General features: G+C 41.1%; 1 protein-coding gene across 6 annotated transcripts in view; it reads right to left on the bottom strand.

Annotated features, from left to right (window-relative positions):
- ripor2 (RHO family interacting cell polarization regulator 2) overlaps window positions 1-12,949 on the bottom strand; it is a 58,354-nt gene that overhangs the window by 4,957 nt on the left and 40,448 nt on the right. For 4 of the 6 annotated variants that reach the window (XM_067500539.1, XM_067500558.1, XM_067500548.1 and 1 more), the window contains exons 7-15: window positions 4,949-5,098; window positions 4,374-4,437; window positions 3,939-3,982; window positions 3,585-3,710; window positions 3,126-3,274; window positions 2,531-2,660; window positions 2,027-2,173; window positions 899-1,642; window positions 124-308 (exon numbers count right to left, since the gene is read on the bottom strand). In XM_067500539.1, the coding sequence (XP_067356640.1) occupies window positions 124-308; window positions 899-1,642; window positions 2,027-2,173; window positions 2,531-2,660; window positions 3,126-3,274; window positions 3,585-3,710; window positions 3,939-3,982; window positions 4,374-4,437; window positions 4,949-5,098 (1,739 nt within the window). The remainder of the gene's footprint in view (window positions 1-123; window positions 309-898; window positions 1,643-2,026; window positions 2,174-2,530; window positions 2,661-3,125; window positions 3,275-3,584; window positions 3,711-3,938; window positions 3,983-4,373; window positions 4,438-4,948; window positions 5,099-12,949) is intronic. The other 2 variants (XM_067500575.1, XM_067500584.1) reach the window with 1 other exon arrangement.

Genomic DNA, 12,949 nt, shown 5'->3' with positions numbered 1-12,949 from the left:
TATCACTCAATGTATGAGTATTGTACTGTAATGAGCTCCAAATATCTTGCAGTACAATTGTACATATCCATAAATAACAGTAATATCCAGTAAATAACAGTATTAAATCTGTCCCCCACTTACCCGATCCTTTCACCATCTGCATCAAAAAGCGGAGATCTCTGTTGGGGAATACTAAGGACGGCATTATCGTCTCCGGTATCCTCATCATCGAAGTCAGACGTGTTGAGGAAGTCAAAGCTCTCTAGGGCACTCTCCACGGTCAGACTCAGGCTGGATGACCGACTCCTGTGCCCTGGGAGACGACACTGTGGACAAGGAGGGGTTGAGCATAACGAAGAATATAGTGAGTTCATTTTTTTCCTTTCTTCTTGCACATCCTGAAAAATCATCACATACATCTAACAGAGTCCATTCTTTGTTAGTGTAGTTCGATTCATTACTGGATCTAGAGTTTAACTCACGGTGATCAATTACCTTATCAAATGGACCAGCACTGCACAGCTGGGGATGGGAATGAGCTGTTACGGGTTCAGTGTCTTGCCCAGAGACACTTCGACATATAGCTGGGACGGGGGATTGAACCACTGAGCCTGTGGTCCAACTGCCTTACCAACTAAGCTACAGCCGCCCCTAAATATTTGCTATATCATTTTTTTTAAGATTTTACACTACATAAGTATCTTTACTTAATTTTTTTAAAGGCCCCATATAAAGTACACTGGAGGTTCTGTGTTCTAAAAACAAAATGCCAAATCTAAAATTGGTATTGAGACAGATTCAAGACTGATGTAATGTAACAAATTACCCCTTTGGGCAGGAAAGTGCCATTACCAAAAACATTTCTGTGTTGACATCCTCCATGTGTGTACATAAGAAAAATTAAGGGTTCAGTCACCTTGAGTAGGTCCTCCAGGCGCATCACTTCCTGTTCAAGGTCCTGCAGCTCTCGGCAGCGGTGAGTCAGTGACTCAAGCTTCATCAACAGGCTGTGGATGGCTTCCTCTAGACTACTCTCCAGAAAAGCTCTACTTCCCTCGCCTGCCCAGCTAAGACTTCCTCCACCCTCCGCAGAGTTCCTGCCGGGTGGCAGAATCTCTGAAGATGTCAGCCTCTTCACCAGCTGCCTGGTCAGGCTTCCTGCCTCCTCTGTGTCAAGTTCAACAGGTTTCAGTTCATCTGTGTGGTCTAGAAAAACATCTTCAGGAGCCACTGTGGACAGGTGGCCATCAGAACACAAGGACGCGGCAGCTGAACCACAGTTGGAGCTTGAATTTCGCTGGGACTCTGTGCGTTCCCACTCCGAGTCCTCCGCCACCTCAGCTTCATCACTGGCAAGGCTGGTGCTGGTGCCTCCACTTCCTCTACTGCCCGTCTCTCCATCATCATCGTCCTCCTCCTCCTCTATCAAGTGTTCCTCTACGATGGAGTCCTCTCTTGTCGGGAGGATTTGTGTAGGTGATGGTTCTGTTTGTGGAGGAGTGACTGTGATCTCAGGGTTGGACTGGCGGGGGGAGTGGGAGCTCAGAGCTGGACTGGGGCTGGGAGTGGAACCAGAGGTATCGGAGAAGGTGAAGGAGAGACGCTTGCACTCTGCCACACCACAGCTACCATTCTCAAAAACATCATCTGGTAGAGTGGACTAAAAGAAAGACAAGAGAATAAATACTGATTATAAAATAATTCACAAAATGAGGACTGGGAAAAAGCCTGAAATGTGTGCAGGCACAAGATAAAGTGGTCTGAAATGGATAAAAGATGACAGACATAGCTGAATCATAATTTTCTAAATTCCAGAAACCAGGAATGTAGGATTTCTCAATTAAGAAATGCAAATCTGAAGAGATAAAAAAAAAAAAGAATATAGACAGCTTAAAGCATGTCATGCAATTAAACATGCAAACATCAGCCCACAGACATGGAGTGGACAAGCCCATGTGTGTCCACAGAGTATGTCTCCATCATGTGAGTGGGGCAGGGAGCACACAAGAGGATCAGGAGGGTGGAGGGGCCACAGCACACTCACATAAACCTCCAGACTGGATTTGGGCCTTGGCCGGAGTGAGGCCAGGTCACCAAACGAGCGACTGCGCCTTAGCTTGTCTAGCAGGGTGTCTCGCAGCATGTGCAGGAAGGAGAGGCGATGACGCTCCACAGGATATGGCTGCCACTTCTTTACACAATGCACAGGCAAAAAGGACAAAGTGTTGGGTATTTGAGTGAGGGCAGATGAGAGGGATGCAGGAGGGACAGATAAACAGCATGGGTTAGGGGTTTTATGTGGATATGCAAAAGATGGGAGGGTAGCAGGGACACACGTATGGGAGGGTTAGTTTGGGGGAGGGCTTATTCATTGCTTATATTAGCGTGATGCATCACCAGAAACATTGTGGTCTATTATCAGCATAGTCATTAAAGCACCATGTGGACAATACTCAGATAAGTGTGCAAGGATCCAAGAATGTGGTAAGAAGTCATCACTACAACAACTGCTGCGCCCAAAACATACCAATGTGCAAATCTGACTCACAAAAAAGGAAGTGTCCTGGAAGGTGGGGGTCTCTGGTGTGCCCTGGCTGTACACTGACACTCGTCTCTGGAGAGCGGTGGCTTTGCTCACGTTACCAGATGAAAGAGTCAGGTCCTCAACATCGAAGGGGCTGGATGGAGAAATTAAAACATCGGACCTATTGTGTTTGCTCCAGATAATTTAACCACACAACCCCAAGCAAATTAATGCATTTGCTGTCACAGTGAAGGAGTTATTTTATTTTTGCAATGGCCCCACTCTCCACCAGGTGGCAGGAAACTACAAGTCATGTAGCCACTAAAATTACAACTGCAAAAACAAACAACCACAAAAAAACAGTTTGTAAGTATTTTAATCAAAGAGCAGATCAAAGTTTTTTTCACAACAGTGTAACTGAGCAGTGATAACTTTAAAATGTGTCTTTACAAGCCTCTAATTATATGCAGAATTTTTACTTGAATATGCTTGAATATTTTGATTTAGCTCAAGTGTTACTACTCATTGAATCTTCAAGGTTTCCTCTCAGCAAATAAATAGAAACAGAAAAACAATTGACAGCATATAAAGTAATTTGAAAGTAGGTTTGTCTACTTACTACCACGTGACCCCCAGGTTAAGTTTGATGGTCCCCAGGTCGTTGACGTCCACAGCTACCACCTGAGGCATGGCAGTAAACAGCTCCTTGGTCTCACAGATAACACTGCCCACCAGCATGTGAGTGGCCAGACCCTTCAACTCTGTCACCTGATTGGCCCAAAAACAAGCTTTTTATTTTTTTTTTAAAAAAACACACTATGTATATAACCTGTATTATCATCTTTTACCTTCTCGTTAATTATTCAGTCAATTGAAGAAAAAAAAAATGAAAAAGGCAGCTTGTTAATTTTCTGTCCACCAACTAAGTGATTCAGCAATAGTTTACTTTCTAATGTGCAGTGTAAACATGGTATATGTCTGGATTTCTCTGTGTTCTTTCCTTGACCCTGCACTGATTTCATTTACTGAAGCATATTATTTTAGTCACAAAGCTTAAGTGTCTGGATTTCCATAGTACCTTGATGTTTATTAGGTCACTGATGAGAGGCATGAAGATCATCTCATCTCCATCCCAACTCTGTCTGGAGTTCACTTCAATCCTCCCCTTTAGTTTCCACCTCTGACGACCATACCGCATAAAGATCTAGAGGAAAAACTTACACAAATAGGCCTGAAGTCAGACAGGACAAAATGTGGCTTAATACTTTTTTAGAAGGAACAATGGAGAACAAGATGAATACTTCTTATACTGCCTTGTCTCCTGCTGCAACCCAAAAGTGACAACTAAACTAAAATTACAAATCACCTTCTGTTCTAAATCATGGTCCATGGTTTTGCAAAAGTTCACACAATTTAAAACACATAAACTTGCCTCATACTGGTCTCCAGGACAGAGTCTCGCAAAACCTGCCAAACCTGTGAGAAAGAGGAAATGGATTTACGAAAATGTGAACATGAGAGCCTGAAAAAAGATATGATTAATTACTATGAGCCATGTATGTTTTTACTGATTTTAGCATTTTGCTGGGTGAAGGAGGAATTTTCAGTCACTAATACAATTCATTTATTGAATAGTACCAAACAGGCTTTTGACAGACATGTTGCCTGTTGTAGTACTGAAGCCGTTAAGGCTTAAGATAATTTGGTGCATGATGAGCTTGAAAACAAAACCGAAAAACACTGAACAGGATGCTGGTAACGATTATCGTCATCTCGTGATCAAAATATTGGGAACAATTAATACCTCTTGCCTCAGAAATCAGTAACGTGTGAATTGGTACACTACTTGTCAGTCTTCTCTTCTCACCTTTCATCTTGATATGAAACTCCCCGAGCAGGTTCTCCAGTTCTGTTTCAAATGCACCCATATTCTGTGGATGCAAATAGAGAAAAATAAGACTGGTCACATAAACAACACTTTGTCACACAAAATAACAAACACAGACGCACACACACAGACACACACACACACACACACACAATTAACAGAAATAGCTAATGAGGTCAACTGGAGGGACTTTGACAAGGCCAGACATGACTAAGCAGCAGGGAAGGTGGGATGGCTGGTCTAAGTCCTCAGAAGGGCCATTCTAAATTCTAAAAATATCACACTTTACATATCAGTGTTTACAATAAGTATAAGCAGCAATCTGTATAGCTGTTTTTTGTTGCTGTTTATTGCATAATATTAGAATTAAGGATTAATAAAATCCTTGTGTGTATGGAGCCAATGTTCAGTTATTCTAATTGTGTCTAAGCTGTTACATTTTTTAAGAATACTACCTCTCCATTTGAAGCCTTATGATGTATAATTTATTGATTAGACTTGGAGATTTTGTAGATCCTTGCTATTGTGCCTCATACACCACTCTATCCCAGTACCTCAGTGTATTCCTTGTACCGCCGGTTGACCTCTGCAATGCTCTCCTTGGTGCCTTTAGTGGAGGGAGAGGAAGAGAAGGCCTGCTTCATACGGCTGGCCCCATCTCTCAGGCGGCTCTGGATGCAGAAGGCCTCATACAGCTCATCCACCTGAATGCATACACACAGAGTCCATCCATCTTTAATAAATGTTCCAGAAGGATGCAAGTCCATTAATAAACATGCATGATTTCCCTTTAATTAGTGCACAGACATATGCATAATACAAAAACATACACACTAATAAAACAAAGCGGGCCATTCAAGTTTGAAACTGTCTGTATGTTGTGCAGAAAGCAAAACCCCCAAAACGTCCAGCTTTCCTCTAAATTATTCTAGATCGTTCACATCTCAATGGGATTCATCTATGATATCCATCACAGCTTCTTTCATCACAACACTGATGAAACACATGAAAAACGGTGTAAATAGCAGCCGCTGGTGTGACTAAGTAGAAATTACAGAGCAAAAGGTACAGGAAAAGACAGAAGACATGACCAGGTAAAAAGGGCTGAACTGACAGAGTGAGCAGAAACAGCTGGTTTGCATCAGTGTAACTGTATCCTCCAGTGGCAGACGCCTGAGCTGTTGAAGCCCGCAACCCAAGTGCAACAGTCCCATAGTGGAGGAACAACAACAGACGGTGTTTAGAGCTCAGACGTCTGCCCAACTCCAGTTGGCAACACCAGCATCAGCTCTCCCAAACGCACAGGGAGTGGGAATGGCTCCATTGACGTCCCGCTGCCTTAATGTGAGCTGAGCTGTTGGAGTTGGAATGAAATCATCAAGCTCAGATGATGTTGACGCAGAACAGTAATCTGTCAAATCAAATGTGCGTGTGTGGTCTGAACTCTACAAACTCAGGCTCAAAATAGGCTGAACTCCTTAACTAAAAAAATGTATATTATATTCTCCCAAATTAAGGTGTCCAACTCTGCTTAAGATTAACAAAAAAACTGAATTAATGCTGAGTCACTTAAAGCAATTTCCCCCAGATTTTCACTTTCCTGTCTACTTTTCTTGCTTCCTGAATTCACTTATGATGGGAGGGGCAGCTGGGCAAAACAAAACACCTCTGGTGAGCCTCATCAAAGGGAAGATATTGCAGGCTGCCTGACGAGAACGCTGAAATATTGATGTCTTGCACTCTTTATGGCTCTCGTTAGGGAGAAGCAGGAGAAAATGGGCCATTCTAGCTTCTGCCATCCTAAAAGCTTCCGTGAGTGTTTGTTTATGTATCTTTACATGTGGAGTGAACACCACCGGTATATTTGTGGCAGCAGGCTGCATGCGTGTGAACGTTGACATGTGTATGGAGATCATCTTTTTACTGTGGAAGGTGGGCACATGAGGGTCTATGGTAAAAAGTGAAAGTGGTTTGTTTTGGGAGGGTTCTGTTCTGTTATAACAACTGGTCTTGGTGCGCACACACACACAAACCCATTCCCAATCTCACCAACTCGACCTCAAACAAATGAGCCCCCTTTAGCAGCCCCCACTCTTGACTGGGACCCAGCCCTGTTTGTCTGTCTGTGGTATGTGGTGCTGCTGCAGCAGCTGAGCAAGCCACACTTGTTATTCTGAGCTGTCTGATTGGTATGAAGCTGGTTCATATCCAATAAGCAACAGCTTTAAAACACATTTGTTTACAAAATATCAGGGGAAAACATGAGCAGTGCTTCGTATTAAATGTCATAAATCTATCTATAGAAACTGGCTTTGTAACACAGGCCTTTAAAGTAGCTGTAATCAAACCGCTACTTAAAAAAAAACCTGTCTTGACCCAGGTTTTTTAGCCAATTACAGACCAATATCCAATCTCCTCTTTATTGCTAAAATCTTCAATTTTTGACCAGGATTTGTCCTTTACCTCACATATAGAGGAAATCTCTAGAACAGCATTCTTCCACCTACAGAACATTGCCAAAATTAGGAGCATCCTCTGTCAAAGTGATGCCAAAAAAACTAGTCCATGCATTTACTTACTAGTTACTTCTAGGTCGGACTACTACTTTCAGGATGCCCCAGTTACTCCCTAGAGGGCCTACAGTTAATCCAAAATACTGCAGCAAGAGTGCTAATTGGAATTAGCAAGAGAGATCATATTTCACCTTCACTAGCTTCTCTCCATTGCCTTCCCATAAAATCTAGAATAGAATTTAAAACCCTGCTTCTTAGGTATAAAGCTCTGAATGGTCAGGCTCAATCATGTCTAAAAGACTTCATAGTACTATATCTTACGATTAGACCGTTTCATATCTAAAGGCAGCGCCTTTAGCTATCAAGCTCCTCTACTGTGGAACCAGCTCCCAGTTCAGATTCAGAAAACAGACACCCTCTCTACTTTTAAGTCTAAGCTTAACCTTCCTCTTTGATAAAGCTTATACTTAGTTATAGTCATGCTGCCATAGGCTTAGACTGCTGGGGACCCACCCCCTGATGCACGGAGCTACTTTCATCCTCTTGTTCCTCTCTCCTCTCCTCTCATCTCATGTTTAATTGTTACCACTGCACAAAATTAACTTTGTGTCTTTCTTTCCCATAGTTGTCTTTCTCCCTCTCTGTCTCTCTCTCTCTGTCCATTTTTGGTCCTACAAACCTGCCCAAATGTTTTCTTGTTGCTTCTTGTTCTTTTTTCTTTTCTTTTCTTTTTTCTTTTCTCGAGCCTGGTTCTGCTGGAGGTTTCTTCCATTAAAGGGAGTTTTTCCTCTTCACTGTGGCCTAGGGCCTGCTCAAGGGGCAAAGCTGGGTTTTCTCTATATATCTTAATAGTCTTGGCTTTATTGTGTAAAGTATGCAAGATGACTTTGTTGTGAATTGGGGCTATATAAATAAATTTGAATTGAACTGAACATTTCTCTTCATATTCAACCAACTAAACTTTATCTCTCATTAAGTCAAGAATTACTATGTCATTGTAGTATACTACAATGAGTTATTAGTTTGGAGAAAACTGTGTGCCTCTGTAACAAATCTGGTCGGTCACAAATTGAGGCTATTCTTCTCCAGCAACCAGTAATCATATTTATCAGATAATTAAGCTAATATTTGTCCCCAATTAAAATAGCTTCTTGCTGCCTTCAAGGAAATGTCCTTTTGAAGGTCAGCCAAGCTCCACTCCAGAGGACAGTTATCAGCATGTAGCTGTGCCTCAGGCATTTTTCACCCCAGAAAAAGGAAACATAAAAGGCAAAACACATAAAACAGAAGAAAACAGGTAATAAAAAGGACATATACATGTGCAGACAGACAGACACAACAAATAAGATTGTTGAATGTAAAAATCAAAACAAACAACAACAACAAAAAAAAGATTAGAAAAGAGCAATTTAGATAAACAATGGATGTATATGGAAAAATCTACATTCTCTGGCTACTTCATTATGACCACCTGTACAATCCAATACAATCCAATACATAAAGTCTACTTTTACAAGGTTATAATTTCTCAGTTATTAACTTGAAACTTTCAAAAAGGTGATAATTATGTGTTTATCATTGAAGTTTTAGTTGTTGGTGGATTCATACTAGTGCATATTTGTCGATTAGCAATCTTTTTCTTGAATCGCAAACACAAAATATGAAACTCAAATCAACGGATTTCCGCTTGTCCCTTCAGGCGTTGCCAGCGGATCGTGTTCCGCATGTTGATTTGCCATGGCTTTTTACTCCATTTTATCTGGGCTCTGGAACAGCTCCAAAGTAGCCCTTGGTGGCTGGGTGGGGCCACACCTGGCATCCCAACCCAATGCGCTACCACTGAACCACAAAGGCTATTTCATCACACAATAAAACCGGACACATGAATCCTCTAAAAACCATCTGAACCATTCCTAATTAACGTTTACCAGATGTTTAGGAATATTAAATGTAAATGTATTATACATTAAGTATTTTGGACTCAGAACGCCTGTATTAATTACAGCCCAGTGGAATGAAACACCTGCGCAGTTTAGAGACCCAGTAAGGGATTATGGGAAAGATTATATTGGGGAATATATAAATAAAGCTAGAATGAGGACAATGCAGTGTCAACCACTATCAAGGGCCAGTTACACAGTTTAGGTCTTACAAAAGCCTACTAACTAATAATAATGGTTTGACAGCGCAGTCAGAGAAAGATCTATTGGTTTTTATTAATAATCACTGAAGTTTTTAAAAGACTGCCACTGTATCTACTATCTATCTTACTTTCAACAGTGGGATTTTAAATATGAGCAAAGAATTTTAGGATATGGCAGAAATCCTCTTAAGATATGGCCATTATACTGGATCGAAGGATAATGGCACACACAACACACACACACAACAAACACACATTTTCTGCTGGGGGGGGGGGGGGGGGGGGGGGTTGGGGCAAGTGATTATAAGCAGATTAAAACAGGCGGGCCACATCAAACAGCTCAAACACACAAACCCCTCCCTTGGAAACTCTGTGGGTGTGTTGGTCTCAAGATTAGCATTCAAAGGAAGAGGGAAAAGAAAAAAAACAAAACAAAACATAAATAATCACATATGAGGCATTGACATTCATTTTAGATTGAATTTGGCACATGATTAACACACACAGAATTTCTCTCTCTGGGGGGATGAGAAGGCGTCTGGCAGCCCCTCTTCTCACCTTCAATCTCTGTCACTCGTCTATTTAATGATGCCTTGCTGATACCAGACACCCCCCCCCAACCCAGCTACACACACCACAGACCCTTTCCCATTCAGGACATCATAAGGGTTGTATTGTGCCACCTGCTTCCCCCATGTCTGCAAATTAAAGCTTGGACATCTGCAGGCAGCCAGCAACTTGAAGAGGAACAAAAGAACAAGCTGATATGACACACACACCCACACACATTAACAACTTGCTGATGGATGATTGCTAAGTCATCCCTCACAGCAGCTGCCCATGACAAAGGGGACAGGCTTGAGCCTCAGCCCTGACACAAACACCTCCATCCTCACTGCAGCTGACACTGAACATTGCTGCTGACTGATAAACACAGAGGATTTGTTTTTATTGTCCCACTCTGAGGTAAAGTGCATGTGCAGCCCTTTTTATGGCTCCAGTTTTATTTATGCTGCAGGTATCCAACACTACTTTTTTTTTAGTTTACATATTCAGAGTTTACATATTCTATCTGCAAAGCATAAAATATACTAATATAATGACTAACTACTATTTGCCCAAACTTCAGGTGTCAGCCCATTGGGATCTGGAGCTGTTTTGTTAAGTGAAATTAAATCCATCATTACTCCCTTGGATCAGGTCAAAACTTGTCTGGTTTTCAGTATAACCCTCTACCAAAGCAGCATCTTTCATCTCTAACTGTCATCACTTTGGTTGTTAGCACAAAAATACAAATATAAAGCCTTCTCCTCTTCATAGGCCCATCAGAACCACTTGTCTCCTGTCATCCTGTTTTGCCCCATACTACTTCTTGTAGACATGGGTGGGCTAACATACATTGATGACCAACCAATAATTAACATTTGAAGCCACTAACATATAAATCACCTAATTGACAAGTAATTGACACAAACAATATAGAGTCTACAACTTCTTGTTCTAACTGATCGACATGACAACAGAAGCATCCAAGTGAATAAACACATTTAGTACTAGAACTAATTAGAAATACATTATCAGTACCTAACTTAAAAACAACTTTACATAAGCATCAGGTCAGCTCTATTTGTGTGTCTGTGTGTGTCCATGCTTGTCATTGCATTTCCGGACCTCAGAGCTTTTGTGGTTGACCAATTCCATTAGCCAGATACGCTGTGATTGATCTCACTCGATAGCTGTGACTGATATTTGGAAAATTGACCTGTTCTTGTGTGTAGGCAATAGGCATTATGGGAGTTGCTAGTGGACTTGACATTAACTTTATTCATTAATCTATTCCATTGCCTCTGCCCTGTTTAACTTAATACTAGTACCCCAATAGTTCAATTCACTTCAAATGAAAATTACAAGTTATAAAGAAGCTATAAGTCCCCTACAACCTACATTGCATAAACATTCGTAGAACATCATATTTATGTTTCTTCTACTACTTAAATAAAAGTCAAATAAGCTGCAGAGAAGAATTGCAGTCTGCTGTGCCCAAGTATGTCAGTTTAAGAATGTAAAACCATTGCACAGTCAGTAAATAAGAAGCCAAAGGGTTCAGAAAAGGAGCACTGCTATATACAGTATTTAAAGAATGAAAATAGACAGAGACAGCTAGAATTAACTTACTTTATGCTTTTGACTTTTGAGGCTTTTCACCTGCCTAGGAAGATAAATCAGACGCTCCCTCACTATTTCAAATATTTACAAGTGCATTTGAATCTATTTTTGTACAGAACTGCAGAGAACAGTGGAGCTTCAGAATAATGTTGGATGTTGAGTAAAAGGCTTTGAGTGTGTGTCTGGGTGTTTGTTTTAACTGCATCCTGTGACAATCTCATAGACAGAACAAGCCCTGCGCTTGTGTATTTTTGCTATGTCAAAGAGGAGTCTGTTTTCAAACAACTCTCAGATTCTCTCTGCTCTCCTAGTTTCAGCTTTAAGAACCCTGTTGATCACTCTTCATTGTAGCCTGCCAGCAGCCCCGACCTACATTCACTGTTACCTTCAACCTGTCAGAAGCACATTGTGTCCCACAAATGTGTCCAAGACTGTGTTTTTGTTCTCAATCATATTGTATGTGTTTTTTGCTTTTTGTGTGTGTGTGTGTGTGGGGGGGGGTATTGTCTGTCAAGATGTATGCCAATATAAAGGGTTAATATCACTCAATACTGGCTCCTCTGTGCTCCTCAAGACTTCAAAGGGTCTATCTTGCAGTAACCATGGTTACATTTGGAGGGGCACTGTTGTTTGGGCGTGTGTGTTCTGATTGCCTGCCGTCATGTCTGATTTGATGCACAGCGAGAGAGACCATTACAGCACTACAAAATGGGATGTGGAAGAAAAATCTCCTAGCCCTGCAACCCTGTAGGGAAATAATGCCCTGAACTGGCAACATGGAAGGAGCCGTCAAAGGAAGATATAGGATAACCCTCAGCCTTGGTGGGTAAGTTTTTGATCCAAACATAAATGCAGTTAGAATCCTCCCTATAACACCAACACATCGGTTTTTAAAAAAAATAATAATAATGATATACTTTTGAAATCCTCATGTGGACAGGCTGCTACACTTAAGGTGTTGCATGTTCGGTGTCTTGTCCAAGAACATTTTGGAATATGCATAGAGCAACAGGGATGTGAGCCACTGACTGCAGTTGATGGATTACTGCTTAACCAACCGAGCCACAGTTGCACCAAAGTGAAGCATGTGCTGGGATCCCAGCAAGACAAGGTATCAGCAGTTTCTTAACCAACTGAGCAACAACACCCGTAAGAAGAAGAGAAGAGCAGGAACATAATTCTGATCTAGCAGCAAAAATCAGATGAAACACAGTGCAACATGAAACTGGCAAGAAGATAAATAAATTTATAAACTAAAGCAGGAAACACAGTGACACAAAGTTTATCAAAATGAGAGAATAAAGAATTATTTTCCTAAAATTGGGCTCATGTTGGAAATGTTCTCTTCCGTTTTCTTCTCAAGAGCTCAATGTGAGGATTAGTACTATTTTCATATTTGGCTGTTAATATGAAGAATCGGCCAGCAGCTCAGTTTAGCACTGGAAACATGAGGAAACATCTATAATCATCTCAAGGTCTTTCTAATTAACATGTTAAAATACGTTTGTCAAATGTGAAAAAAATAAATAAAAAGTTTTTCATATTGCCTAATGTGCTAGTACAGTAGGCTTTGTCACTTGACTGGCAAATTTGTTTTATTTTTAATCTTTAGTTTTTGTATTAAATAAACAATGTAAAGCATGTTTGTGAACTGACAAGGTGCTTTTTGTTACCTTTGGACAAAGCCGAGCTCACAGTTTCCTCCTGTATTAAGTTTGCTAGGTAAGGACAGT

Source organism: Channa argus, chromosome 1 (genome assembly GCF_033026475.1).
Source record: "Channa argus isolate prfri chromosome 1, Channa argus male v1.0, whole genome shotgun sequence".
Classification (NCBI taxonomy): Eukaryota; Metazoa; Chordata; class Actinopteri; order Anabantiformes; family Channidae; genus Channa; species Channa argus.
The sequence above is the reverse complement of the archived record's forward strand: the minus strand, read 5'-3'. Positions and strand labels throughout refer to the sequence as shown.